This window comes from Megalops cyprinoides, chromosome 18, assembly GCF_013368585.1.
Source record: "Megalops cyprinoides isolate fMegCyp1 chromosome 18, fMegCyp1.pri, whole genome shotgun sequence".
Lineage (NCBI taxonomy): Eukaryota > Metazoa > Chordata > Actinopteri > Elopiformes > Megalopidae > Megalops > Megalops cyprinoides.
The window spans coordinates 8,674,250-8,688,013 of record NC_050600.1 but is presented as its reverse complement, the minus strand read 5'-3'; the positions used below and the strand labels follow the sequence as shown (position 1 = coordinate 8,688,013).

At 44.0% G+C, this 13,764-nt stretch overlaps 1 protein-coding gene across 1 annotated transcript; it reads left to right on the top strand.

The window, feature by feature from the left end:
* Positions 1 to 344: 344 nt before the first annotated feature.
* man2b2 (mannosidase, alpha, class 2B, member 2) lies at positions 345 to 13,375 on the top strand. The gene is made up of 19 exons (XM_036551281.1): positions 345 to 516; positions 1,198 to 1,344; positions 1,609 to 1,714; positions 2,338 to 2,510; positions 2,942 to 3,057; positions 3,762 to 3,939; positions 4,270 to 4,468; positions 4,590 to 4,780; positions 5,159 to 5,333; positions 5,459 to 5,595; positions 6,089 to 6,366; positions 6,887 to 7,078; positions 7,796 to 8,039; positions 8,287 to 8,397; positions 10,425 to 10,617; positions 11,181 to 11,327; positions 11,827 to 11,933; positions 12,061 to 12,178; positions 13,118 to 13,375. The coding sequence occupies exons 1-19, from the start codon at positions 385 to 387 to the stop codon at positions 13,207 to 13,209; spliced, it is 3,036 nt and encodes a 1,011-aa protein (XP_036407174.1). The 5' UTR covers positions 345 to 384; the 3' UTR covers positions 13,210 to 13,375.
* The last annotated feature ends 389 nt before the right edge of the window (positions 13,376 to 13,764 follow it).

Below are 13,764 nucleotides of genomic sequence, written 5' to 3'. Positions count from 1 at the left end.
TTATAAGAGAGATTGTCAGCCACATGTTGCGATGATGTTCTGTTTAAAGTGATTATATCGTATAAATTACAGCATTTCTGTTTCGTGTAAAGAGGGTCAGTTTTCAAGAATGGACGCGAGAAAGTAAGGAAGTAGACTAGTATATATGTAATCTATTTTGTCACTTGTAAAGATTTATTCATTAAAATCAATCAGCTATTAATATTAATAATATTCGTTTCCCCAAATCTTTCGGACCGCAATACCCATTTTTTTTTTTTAAATCTAGGCGTATGTTTGCTTTAAAGAGGTGGAGTTTCAACTCTGTCGTACCCCTGTCACGCGCACCAGTGCATAAACAAGGAAGTTGGAATGATCAGAAACGGCGATCCGCAGAGCTAAGAAATGATCATATTTTGTGCATGCCTCCTCGTTTTACAAGTAGTGTTAGGTGCGGACAAGAATGGAACGGACAAAATCCAGACGTTTGTTATCCCTCACAGTCATATGGATGTGGGCTGGGTATACACAGTTCAGGTACAGCACACAGATGGATTCCTGACAGGCTATGTGTAGTATTGGATCAGGCTAACGTTAATTAGTTAGCTCAGCTAGTTAGCTCGCTATTTTGCCACGCTAATCCAGATCAATTTATCAAACTGTCAATAAGGTAGCTAAGTGGTCAGCTGTATGATCTGGAATATTGTAGTATGAATCGGAGCTGTTGTTGTGAAGTCGTTGTCTTTAAGAGCAAATAAATCAGGACAGTGTGCTACATACAGTAGCAAGTAACTTGTGTTAGCTAACTTATCTCGCTGGCTTAAATATTTCACTCTTGAGTGACAGTCATGTGCCTTTAGTCGCTGGCTGGCTAGGTAGTTAGGCTACCTAGTTAGCGAATATCAGTTAAGATTTCATTATCTAAAGTTCTTCACCTTGAAGACCGTAGGTGAATCGTGAGGTTTTCACGATTAATTAATGGTACTGAAAACACCATTACCTGTTAAAAAAAACTATTATTAAAAAACATTTATATTACGTCATTTATATATTAACGTGATCTCATTAATCTTGATGAAGATAATTACACAAATGGCTTTGGAACTATGGATTTGAACTAATAAATATCTTCTCATTGCCATAATGTACACTTTGAAACCTGCTGAAGCGCACGAACTGTGAAGTGTCACTTTTCTTGATTTCCCCCTGACCGTGCAGGAGAGCATGCACGCGTATGCCGGGAACGTGTACACCACCGTGGTCGAGGAGCTGAGCAAGGAGACGCACCGCAAGTTCATCGCTGTGGAGCAGGAGTTCTTCCGCCTGTGGTGGGACTCTGTAGCCACGGACAAGAACAAGAAGCAGGTGACGACCTCCATTCTACAGAGGAGATGAAATCAGAGATAATGGGACCCATTTCATTCCCCCATGGAACTGCTCTTAATTGTTGCATGCATGATGTGCAGAAGAATTACACACCGTTGATGTATGATAGTGAATTCGGCTTGATTGACTGTTATTTTATGATGTAGCATAGGGAAATCAACCTCCATTGTATGAATGCGGCCTTTTCCACTGCAAAGCCACACAACCCTTTCCCACTGACACACAAATGCCACGCCCTGTTAGGTGAGACAGCTGCTCAAAGAGGGACGCCTGGAGTTCATCATCGGGGGTCAGGTGATGCACGATGAAGCCGTGACAGATCTGGAGGATGAGATACTGCAGCTGACAGGTAAAGTGACTGTGGTAGACAGCGTGCTGGGATGTGTTAACCACTACAGTTGCATGTGGTCGTTACGGTTAGAGTTGTCTTACCATACCCATCACAGTATTTGCCAGACAGTGCCCTAATTACACAAGCTAGAACTGAACTTACCATACCATCCAAGACTTTGCTCCGGTATGAAATCCATTAAAACACATCCTCATCCTCACCACTGTTATAAACATGTGTTTCATCACATTTGAATGTTAAGTCTCTGCTCGTTAAAGCCTAAACTTACCTGTCGTAAGGAACTGTTGCACTCACCCACCGTAGCTGCAGGTCAGCTGGGTTTAAACAAGGTTTACTTCAGCTGACTAATTAGGCCGGAATGTATGTTAGTCAATCACATATATGATAGCAGGTTTTCTCCAAAAGCCTGGGTGAGTCGGGCACAGACAAATGGACAGCCAGCAACATCAGCATTAGATTTCCTAAACCCTACGCGGTGATACACAAGAGTGCTATAGGTATATATTTGCTATATACAAAAAAGAAGGAATGTAAGAACAAAAGGTGCATTTCTGTTAAAAACAAAGACAGTAAAACGACACAATTGGGAGCACATACTGTGTATTGCCCCACCCACACAGAGGGCCACGGTTTCCTGTACGAGACGTTTGGAGTTCGGCCTCAGTTCTCATGGCACGTGGATCCGTTCGGAGCCTCCGCAACCACGCCCGTCCTGTTCGCCCTGGCGGGATTCAACGCTCACCTCATCTCGCGCATCGATTACGACCTCAAAGATGGCATGCAGAAGGACCAGGTGCGCCGCGGCTTTGCCCGACCATTTCCATACAGACATTTAGGGATTGTGACTTTTTGGTAAAAGTTTTTCAGATACTACAGGGTGGGGCAGTTTTTAGCTCCCTGGAATTTTGGTCCTGCCGTCCAGCTCCACTGCACACACTCCTTCATGGGTGGCACTGGCATGTCGTGGGGCATCTGAACCAGTTGTATGTGATTGTATTTACCTGTCAGTGCTGAGGAAATTGGATCAGTTAATAAGATAATGATGATGATTAGCTAAAGAGATAAAGACATTGTTGTGCAAGCTCTGTGACACTTAGGAATGTAAGTGGTGAGTTCTCCATGGGCACTAGTGTGTAAAACCTAATGTGTGGTGTTAAAATGAAGGTAGTTGTGGTGGAATGAGGTATAAATTTTTAATTATCTCTGTTCTGTGTGTTTGAGTAGAGGCTGCAGTTTGTGTGGAGAGGATCACCCTCATTAGGGGAACAGCAGGAGATCTTTACTCATACAATGGACCAGTTCAGCTACTGCACTCCCTCTCACCTGCCCTTCTCCAACAGGTAACCCCATTCACATGTCCTTACCTGCCCCTATCTACCTCTAACCTGCCATTATCTGCCTCTCTCCACCACTTTCCTACCCTTACCAGCCCCTCTGTATCTCTCACCTGCCCTTACCTGACCTCTCTCTCACCTGCCCTTACCTGACCTTCTCCCTCTCACCTGCCCTTACCTGACCCTCTCTCTCTCACTTGTACTTACCTGCCTCTCTTTATCTCTCACCTTCCCTTACCTGCCCCTCTGTGTCTCTAACGCTTTATACCTAGTACCTCCTCTCTCCATCAGGTAATTTAATTGATCTGACAATGTGTTCCTTCCATTCTGTTGCTCTCTAACCAGCACTGACTGTCCATGTATATCCCAGCCCTCCTTCAAAAGGTGGTCTTCCCTTAAAAATCCTTTTGGAGCATCGGTCCAATGAAAATATGATGTTTTCTGACGCTATTAAAATGTAATATTGGCAAAGTAAAGCTAATATACGAGCTGAGATCTTCCCTTAAAAATCCTTTTGGAGCATCGGTCAAATGAAAATATTATGTTTTCTGACGTTATCAAAATGTAATATTGGCAAAGTAAAGCTAATATACGAGCAGTGATAGATGGATATTATTTTTCTTTTATCTTCTGGTTGTAATACAGATAGTTGTGAATTCAAGGAGGAAGCCCCAGAACATAAAGTGCCTGTTTCCCATTTGATTTCACAGGTCTGGGTTTTATTGGAATGGTGTGGCCTTGTTTCCTGACCCCCCCAAAGATGGCGTGTACCCCAACATGAGCCTTCCTGTCACGAAAGACACCTTGCACGCCTATGCTCAGACCATGGTGGACAACATCCAGCAGAGGGCAGCATGGTTCAGAACCAAGCATGTGCTGTGGCCCTGGGTCAGTCAGGAAAGAGATCTTGTGCTTGTGTGCGATCAGTTATGTTTTTAGTTCTTTGACATTTTTATTCATAAATACATATTCATATCATAGTTTTTATCATGAAACCCCTAGGGTAAAGTCAGTTGATGTTATATTGGACAAACTGTAAAATTAAAAGTGTCTTTTTCATTAGTATAAACAGTTGTTTCTCTGATGGGTGTTGACCTAATAACCCTCCAATCACAAAGTCAGCACCCCATTAACACACTGCTGCCCTCGACTCGTTAGTGAGTGTTTTTGAGATTGCAACCCAAGATGATCGCCTCTTTGTATCGTCCTGCTCCACAGGGCTGTGACAAGCAGTTCTACAACTCATCCGTGCAGTTCAAGAACATGGACCCACTGCTGAATTACATCAACCAGCACAGTGAGGAGTTTGGAGTGACGGTGCAGTACGCCACCCTCAGCGAATACTTCCAGGCTATCCACCAATCAGATCTCTCCTGGGAGGTGAGGGGAAGCCAGGACTTCCTCCCTTATTCCACTGGTAGGTCTGACCACAATGCACAGAGTCAGAATTCCAGCTGCATTCATTCTGAATCTGGCCTAAGTCATTTCTGTTGGCAAAATTGTAAGGAGATTCGGGCGCTCTCACGATTTTTCTCCAGAACCATTTCAGGCATGGACTGGGTTCTATACCTCCCGGAATGTTCTGAAGGGCGTGGCTCGTCGGGCAAGTTCCCGGCTGCAAGCTGCGGAGTCTCTCTTCGCGCGGTACTGTGCCAGTAACCCCGACGGTCCTGTCCCCAAGGAGTGGGCGCTTGAGAAGCTGAGGGCACTTCGCTGGGCTGTCTCTGAGGTTTGGGATCATACTGTCTAATGCAGTTTCATTTTTGGAAAGAGTCTATGTCGTTACACTTTTGTTACTTGATAAGGATAGTACTTTGTATGTTATACACCATTTCCTGTTAAAATTTAAAGTGCTTCAGAGTTACCTTTGAATGAACAGTTGTTTGTTATCAATGCAGTCAACAAAAGATATTGTTTCTGACGTAATCAAATACGAAACAATTCAAAATTCAATTAAAAAAATCAAAATAGCCTTTATTTTTTTTCTTTATGTGAAGCGTGGGCCATACCGAAGGTACAGTACCATTCCATTCTGGATTTAAGCAAGCCTCTGATGTCAAAGCCCAGTGCTCCACATATGCCAAAATAGTGTTTTTTTCATTCTCAGGTTCAACACCATGATGGTATCACAGGCACAGAGTCACCCAAGGTGGCTGACATGTACCTGCAGCACCTCACCCAGGGCATGATGGGAGTGGAGGAACTCCTGGCTGTGCTGTTCTTACTTCCACGGACTCTTGACCCCCCTGCCGTCCTCTACGGACAGGACATGAGGAAAACAGGTTCAGGCTTGGCTTCTTAGCTCCCTTGTTTCAAGGAGAAGCCTCAGAATTGTGTGCCTCCACCTGTTATTTAGTGAATGCTTCACACTGAGTTCCATCATTGATGACTTTTGTTCTTGGGGCAGACTCTTCCCAGGACCCCGAGCAGCACATCATTGTTTACAACCCCCTGGCCTGGAACATCACCACGCTCATCAACGTCACGGTAACATTCCCCATGGCATCCGTTTACGATGAAGATGGACATCCAGTTCCTGCACAGGTAGCGGGGCCTCCCCCTGAGTGTCACTGTGTGAAGAGGTGTACAGTACCAATCAAAAGTTTGGACACACCTGATTAAGATAATGAGAACCATGCATTCAAAGACAGTTTGATCTAAAGACTTATGGCTAAATGCTTGAAATGTGTTTTTTAGACAAATATAAATAGTGAAGTTGATGCCGATGCGTGAAATTCTTTCCAAAAAAAAATCTTTAAATTTCAAAAATAATTTTTTGGCTATTTTGAAGAATGTTAAATATAAGATTATTGATTTTTTTAAAAACATTTTTTTTGGTCACTGCATAATTTAATTAATGTTATTTCATAGTTTGATGGCTTTACTATTATTGTAAATTGTGGACAATGGTAAAAATAAAGAAAATTGTGTCCAAACTTTTGACTGTTGGTGTCAGCCCTCATCTCTGTGTTTATTCCTCCCAGCGTCGCAGCTGTTGTGCCCTCTCTCCACCATTTGCGTTTGCCTATCCCCACAGATCCAGAGGTCGGCAGAGTCCGTCTCCTCCTACGACCTGTTCATCGTCACAGCGCTGCGGGGACTCCATTACAGGAAATACGTCATCAGGCTGTCTGAGTCACCGTGCCGGGAGAAAACCACGTGCGGGTCCACGTACGCCGCGAAGGTGGTGACGTTCGAGCGGCAGACGGTGAACCCGTCCAAAAGGAGCGGGCGGAGACGTCTCCCCGTGGTGAACGACTGCTACAAGCTGATGTTCGACCAGGACACAAACCTGCTGCACAGCATTACGGACAGGTGTGGCATCAGGAATTCTCGAACTTACCTTTTGATGAAAGGCTGGCTGGAAGGTTTATGATTGTGTACCTGCCCAACCTTTTTTAGGAGAGCAGCACATAAAAATACTGATGTGATTCAGCTCTTTAACTGTTTTCGGGACCCCACACCAAATTTGTACAGTAATTTCAGTAACATTAGTTTCATTTGTTCAGTAAATTCTGTAACTCATTCATTGAGGTTCTTGTGGAGGAAAGAGATAATGAGGCCTATTTTACTTGATTTAACATAAATTTAAAAGGCTGATGCAGTGTGCCTCTTTATTAATCTACCTTGCATATACTTCTAAGACTGCAGTTCATGATGACTTGTCACCAGAGGTGGAAAACCCCGGCCTCAGAAAGTAAAAGTCCTACCATGTATTTGTTCTAGCCATTCACTAATTAAATTCAGCTGGTGTGGTGCTTGGGAGGAAGAAATGCGTGGCAGGACTTTTACTTTCTGAAGCTGGGGTTTTCCACTTCTGCTTGTCACTCCGCAGGGAGAAGAAGATGACTGTTAGGGCAACCCAGGATTTCAGGGAATACCACAGTAATGGAGATGTCGATGCGGGACCGATCTCAGACAACTATATATTCAGCGCCAACGGGTCAGCCATACCTGCGTACCAATCCGTCGGAATGGAGATTGTCCCAGGAAAGGTGGTGACTGAGATCAGACAGTACTTCTACAGGTACCCAGAAGAATATGGTCTCTTCCTGCTTTTGCACATCCTTTTCATTTAACTCTTTTAGTTCCTTCTTCACTGTTCATGCCAGTTTGTGTTTTAGTAGGATCTGTTCTTCGCTAACTATATATTTTCTGTTTCCATTGCCAATTGTGAACATATTAATATCCAGACCAGCATACCTCCTGCCCTGAGCGTCTCCTCAAGATAAGGCAAACGGCTCAAGGCTAAACCAATGTCTACACAGTTATGATGTGCATCACGTACTTGCATTAACTTGATTGAGCATTGATAACTACATCCTCTGAGCATAGAACCACACCCTCTTCCTGCAGTGAGAGATACAAGCCAGCCCCACCGTACCATCAGACAGAGCCTTTCATTTCAGTCAACAAAGAAATGCAGAACCCTGTTGAAAAAAAAAAATGATGAATGTCAAAAAAAATGAATAAAGACATCAGTGTAGGGGCTGTGAACGGTAATGATCCCACTGCTTTAGAGAATACATGAAAAGCAAGGCTTTCAGCATGTCATCCTCCATTTAAAGAATGTCAGAACATCATATCCAGTTCTTGGGTGGTTCTGGGCTTGCGGGACCTGGTTTGGAATGCTCAGCCATGCATGTAAATACATTAATAATATAATATTGTAAAATATGTAAATACTTATTCTAAATCACATGAAATGTGAGTGATTGACCAGGGTTCTTTCCTGTCCCTGTAGAGAAGGGAGTGATAAGGACTATGCGTACGCCATATACACCAGAGTGCCAGAGGGCTTTGAGGGCCTCGTGCCGTGCCACCGGATCGAGCAGAGCTACAGAGTGGGCCCCCTGCTGGTGAACCAGGAGGCGGTCCTCATGACCAGCACTAGCCTGCGCAACAACAGGACCATCTTCACAGACAACAATGGCTACCAGATGCTGAGGAGACCGTACAGGAACTTTACCAACAACTCAGTGGCCAGAGTACGTACTGCCCTGCCTAGGCTGATCCCTGCCTTCAGGCAGCTCAGAGAGTGATGGATGAAAGCTGACACTGATAACCCGGTGTTAGCTCTTCATTGTAAATGTATTTCCATGTATAAAATTGTGATCTGGAGCTACACAGGAGTGGTAGCCATTGTTACACTGAAATTTCACATTTCTCCCGTTGGCCGGATGGGAACTCTTGGGCACATACACTGCGCTTTATGTCCTTTGTGTGATTCCGTAGAACTACTACCCCATGGTGAGGGCAGCGTATATGGAGGATGATACGACCAGACTGGGCTTCCTGAGTGAAAGAGCACACGGCGTGTCCAGCCAGGACCAGGGTCAACTGGAGGTAATGGGGGGGATGGGGGGGGGGGGGGGGGGGAGAGCCTCCCGACAGCTCAAAAAGGGCCCCGTGTAGTAAATGTACCCCGTATAGTACATTTACATTAATTCATTTGGCAGACGCTTTTATCCAAAGAGACTTACAAGTGAGTACCACAAGTGAGGTAGAGCACAATAACATAAAGTAACATATGATGGTAGTCCTCTAGGCTGCCAGAAATTAAATCAGGTAACCCAGACATATTTCACCGCATAACAGTAAAGAAGTGAAATTTGAAATAGAAAATCCAGAAAGCAGGAGCAAATTTGCCAGAGTAGCAAAGGTGCGAGAGCTGTGTCTGTACCAGTCTCATTGGGCACGGATCTCGAAAAGGCGTTTTCGCAATACACGGGCGAGTGAAACCTGTGAAAGGGAAAGGGGCAGAGTGTACAGAGGTGAGCAAAGTCAGCGACTGCAGCCAGCCCGCAAGCAAGAACAACCGAGCAGCTAACGTTTTATTTATGAGTCCGCCCATGCATCAAGACACAACGTGCTGCACGCTTCTGTCTCCTCACACTTCTGCATTTAAAGCATGCGGCAGTCATCCAGGCTTTGGAACATCACAGCTAGATGCACCCGGACAAGCAATTCCGTGGTCCAGCCCCATGCAGTAAACAGGTCTAGTGTGAAATAAGCATAAGGGTGTGCATGCAGCTGTTAATGCAGCCGTCTGACTCCTGGGAACAAAGAGTGAGGCTGCGAGCAGGAAGTGCTTGCTGGTGCAAGATCTGCAAAACTGCGAATGGCGAGGGTTGTTTGTGTGCCTGAGGGTGGGCTGAAAAGACTGCAGCCTCACCTAAATAGCTAGCATTCTGGTTCAGATTATTCACGATCAAAATATATAACTGCTGCACACAGACACACACCTCTTCATGAGGCGGTGGTGTGGCATGGTACTTGGGGAGCATAGGTCTTATTGTGCAGGTTGCAGGTTTGATTCCTAAGCCAGTCATTATAGCCTTGAGTAAGGTACTTAACCTGAATATATGGGCAGGCAATGTGGCATGGTGGTGTGGACCAGGGCTCGTAACTGAAAGGTTGCTGGTTCAATTCCCTGCTGGCGCACTGCTGTTGTACCTTAGAGTAAGGTACTTAACCCACAATTCGGCCAGTAAATATCCAGTTGTAGAAATGGATAACATGTCAAAAAACTGGAACCTATGTAAGTTTTTCCAGATAAGAGTGTCTGCTAAATGACAGTAATGTAATAAATCTATAATGACCAACTGAATAAATAGCTCATCTGTAAAATGCCAACAGACTGGGTTGGAAAGTGCCAAGGACATACATAATTATAATAGAACTGTTGTAATTGTAGGCATATTTTGTAATATGCAGGATAACCAATGAAGAAACCTAAAGATGTGAAACCTAACCAGGAAAACAAGTAGTGAAAATGTGTGTAAAAGCATTTTCTCATGGTCTGCAGTGTGGCAGTAGTACCACATGACTTTGACCTCTTCCCTAAAATGGAGTCTCGTCTGGATTTTCCCACCCACAGAGATGTGTTTAGTTAGGGGTATAGTTAGGGGGTGGGGAGGGGGTGCCGAATAGAAAGGGGTACATTTAGGGAATATGGAATCTAGATTAGACGATATGAACTGTATCGAAGTGTTTATGTTGAAATTGGCTTATGAAGAGTTATGTTTCTGGAAGACTATGCGGACGACGCTGCAGTTATACATAGTGGAGGGAATTAATACTGTACACATAGTAAGGGGAGTTAATACTGTTTCAGTATGCAGTATTGTTTTCAGCGGGGTAATGCTACCATACAGCTCGGTCTACAAGTCTGTCTTGTTCTCTCTCTCACCAGTCTCTCTCACACTGCCAGTCAGGTGTTTGTGTGGCTGCGTTTTTGTGAATGCTGTAAACGCTGATTGAGAATTGTGTTGCCCTGTGTCTTGAATGGTTGGGGTTGGGTGGAGCTGCACTAGAGTTAGATTCGGTGGGTCTTTACCTGGTGGGTTTTGTGCACCTGCGTGTTCTCTCAGGTGATGCTTCACCGACGTCTGTGGAACAACCAGGAGTGGAATTTGGGGTATAACCTGACCCTGAATGATACCTCAGTGGTGCGCCCCGTCCTGTGGATGATCCTGGGGTCCCAGACCACCACTGCTTCACTGTACCAGAGGGAGGTGCTGGAGCTCCAGCACCGGCCTGTGGTTATGCTCATGGACATGCCCCGTGAGTCTTGTTCTCTCTCTCCCTAAATTATATGCCATATATATAATATATATTTTCTATATGTATTGATTTGTCAAAGGAGTTAATAAGGGTACCAAAGGAAAATAATATTAGAAGGGAACAGGGGAAGAACATTCTGAAACTGTTATAGGGTAGTGGTTAATATCTGTGTTTCTTCTGAGTGACTGAATTGAGTTGTGTTTCCTGTTAATTCTCCTCAGTGGTCAGCCATTCACGACAACACCGTAATCCACCAAGTTTTGAAAATATGAAATTCCAGCATTTGTAGAAAATAGCTCTTTCCTGTGTCTAGCTTCCCCTTACTGGTACCGTATAGTCATGTTTTCATAGCTCCTGTCTACTCTCGATTGGTTAAACTGCAGTTGGTCTCATTAAAACATGAACCGAATATTTTTTCAGGAAGTCTGCCCCCACCCGGAGTTGCATATTTACTCAGGTATCAGGAGATCTGTTCCCAGCCATAGTTGTAGTTTTACAGAGGTTTTAGGAAGGCAGTCCCAAAAAGAGGTGTATGTTTTTAAGATAATGATGTTTACCCGCAGAGAAAGCCTGGAGGGCACAAGAATCCCAAAATGGAGCCCCAGTCAACCCCGTGGTGCTGCCCCCTAACCTTCACCTGCTCACGCTGAGTGTCCCGGGCTGGGGGTACAGCTCCAATCACACCCAGAACCTATGGGACATCCAGAGAGGTGAGGTAACACAGAGAGCTCTCCCTAAGCCCATATCACAGTTAGTTCATTTATCTTCCAACCAGTCAGATTGCATTTTATGTGGTTCCCTTTTTGATATATAGTCACATATAAGCCAGAATTGAATTTGATTTAAATTCTAATTGTGTTCCAACCAGTTTCCCTTTGAAGAGCTAGTTCTTTATGATATCTATAAAGATGTTGCCTGCGGGCTTTTAGATATCATGATATCAGCTGGGTTATCTTTCACATGGTCTCTTTGTTACTCTGTGTCATGTTTCTGTGTTCTTACTCCCTCATAGCTGAGTAGAACATTTTTTTCTCCTTTATTTGGCGTGGGCAAGCTGACATTCACTACAGAATATGCACTTTTGGCATTTGCCAGAAAATACCATTTGGCATTTGCCTCTGTTGTGCTGATACCTGATGTGCTGATGGTGACATATTAGGAGAACATTGGTGACACTAGTATATCTCTGAATTCTGTGTCTTGGTAAAGACACAAAAGGTGGACCAGACTTTGATCGGGTTCTTCTGAGGATCATGCACCTGTATGAGGTGGGAGAAGACCCAGTACTGTCCAAACCTGCGACCATAAACCTGAAGGTAACAGAAAATGAGAGAAGTTAAATAACAGAAATGAGAAGGGGAGGGACACATCTGTCTACAAAGCCAGTAAACAAGTTGTATGTGAGTACAAAATGTGACAAGTGACCACTTCCTGTTCAAACAGGAAGTCCTGCAGGATTTGGGCGAGTTGAGGCTGGTGGAGGAGCGTTCTCTCACAGGAACCTGGGATATCTCTGAGCTCCAGAGGTGGAAGTGGAGGACTGTGCAGGGCACAAATCCAGGTGAGACGAGCTGTGGGCTAGGACATCTGCATCATTCATCTGTCTCTGATCTCTCGTGTGCACTAGCCAATCACAATTGATGGGTTTGGCAGTGTAGCATAGTGGTTAAGGGGCAGGACTTGTAACCGAAAGGTTGCCTGTTTGATTCCCCACCGGGGCACTGCTGCTGTACCCTTGGGCAAGGTACTTAACCCACAATTGCCTCAGTAAATATCCAGCTGTATGAATGGATAACATGGTAGAAAAAACTGTAACCTATGTAAGTCGCTCTGGGTAAGAGCGTCTGGTAAATGCCAATAATGTAGTGTAATGTAAAGATGGGAGTTATAGCCTTTGTAAACCTTGTAATAGGCTCAACCATGAGCTGTGGATTACTGATAAGTGAAACAGTTAAATGACTTTTCTTACCAGTTTTCGATCAGTTAGTCTCCGATAATACTTAATAGCTAATACCATTTGGAGTTTAATGAAGCCTCGCTATCCTTATTAGCAGTCATTGTCTATTTCAAAACACTGACAATGATTTTGACACTGACACTGGATTTTTATGTTTTCCATGTCAACATCTGTTGGACTTTATGAATAATAAGTCAATTAGCTCTGCTTAGCACAAAGTGGTAATATTACAGAGAAGACAAATAAGAATGTTACTGTAAAAGGAGAAGGCCTTGTGTATAGTAGTGAATTTTTTTTTATCAGGGAGGTATAGGCTGTGTCAAACTCTGGACTGTAACATACAAGAAACCAGTCAAGACAATTGATTGAGACATTTTAAAACAGAAGGCCCATCCTTATCTAAAAGTCAGGGAAAGAACCTGATGAAGTAATGAATAAATTATGCAGGTAAACAACATCACTAATCCTGTTTACCTTGCAGGAGGGTTCTGCAAATAGCTGAGAATGCGACCTTTCAGAGGCTTATCGGTGTTTGTGTTTCAGAGGGAGGACGCTCTCGTGCTGGAAGAACACAGGACTTCAGCATGACCATATCGCCCAAGGAAATCAGAACCTTCTTCCTGCACTTCACATAAGTCACCTGACTGCCAAATTCATCTTCTGTGAAGATAACCACAACAATATTTCCTTGTAAGCACAGGCCAAAAAAAAAAAACAGTTGCCATTTTTAAAGGAATTGAGATTTTCGATCTTATGAGAAACCATGCAACTTGTAAATATTGCTGTCAAATAAAGGTGTCAAGATGCAAGTTTTATTCATTTGGTTCATTTTACAAATGCCACATTTCCACTCTTTGTCGTCAGATGAGCCTCTGAAGCCTGCAAGTCATGTAATTTGGGGCTCTTTTGGACCCTCCTAAGACTGTAAATCTTATAGTTTGAATGTTTTTTGTGTTTTGGTCTGCATCATTTTGAGCAGTATCGGTGTGCCTCCATGTTATCGGTCATATTTTGCCGATGTCCTGGCCATTGCTGATTGTGCTTGATGCCATACGTTGTCACTGCTTGTGTGCAATGTCTTATTTGCGCGCATATGTGCCACACTCAGAAATAAGCAAAGGTGGTTTTCGGCATGTGGTGAACAGTGGACTTCCTGTTTGTAAGTTTCACCGGCACCCTCGGAAGCGTGG

What these genes read in the sequence shown, in the direction of transcription:
- man2b2 (XM_036551281.1), top strand. Translation starts at nt 385, where the DNA reads ATGATCATATTTTGTGCATGCCTCCTCGTTTTACAAGTAGTGTTAGGT. An exon ending in TTCGCTGGGCTGTCTCTGAG is followed by an intron (nt 4,781 to 5,158) that starts GTTTGGGATCAT and finishes TTTCATTCTCAG; the next exon opens with GTTCAACACCATGATGGTAT. An exon ending in TATGCTCATGGACATGCCCC is followed by an intron (nt 10,618 to 11,180) that starts GTGAGTCTTGTT and finishes GTTTACCCGCAG; the next exon opens with AGAAAGCCTGGAGGGCACAA.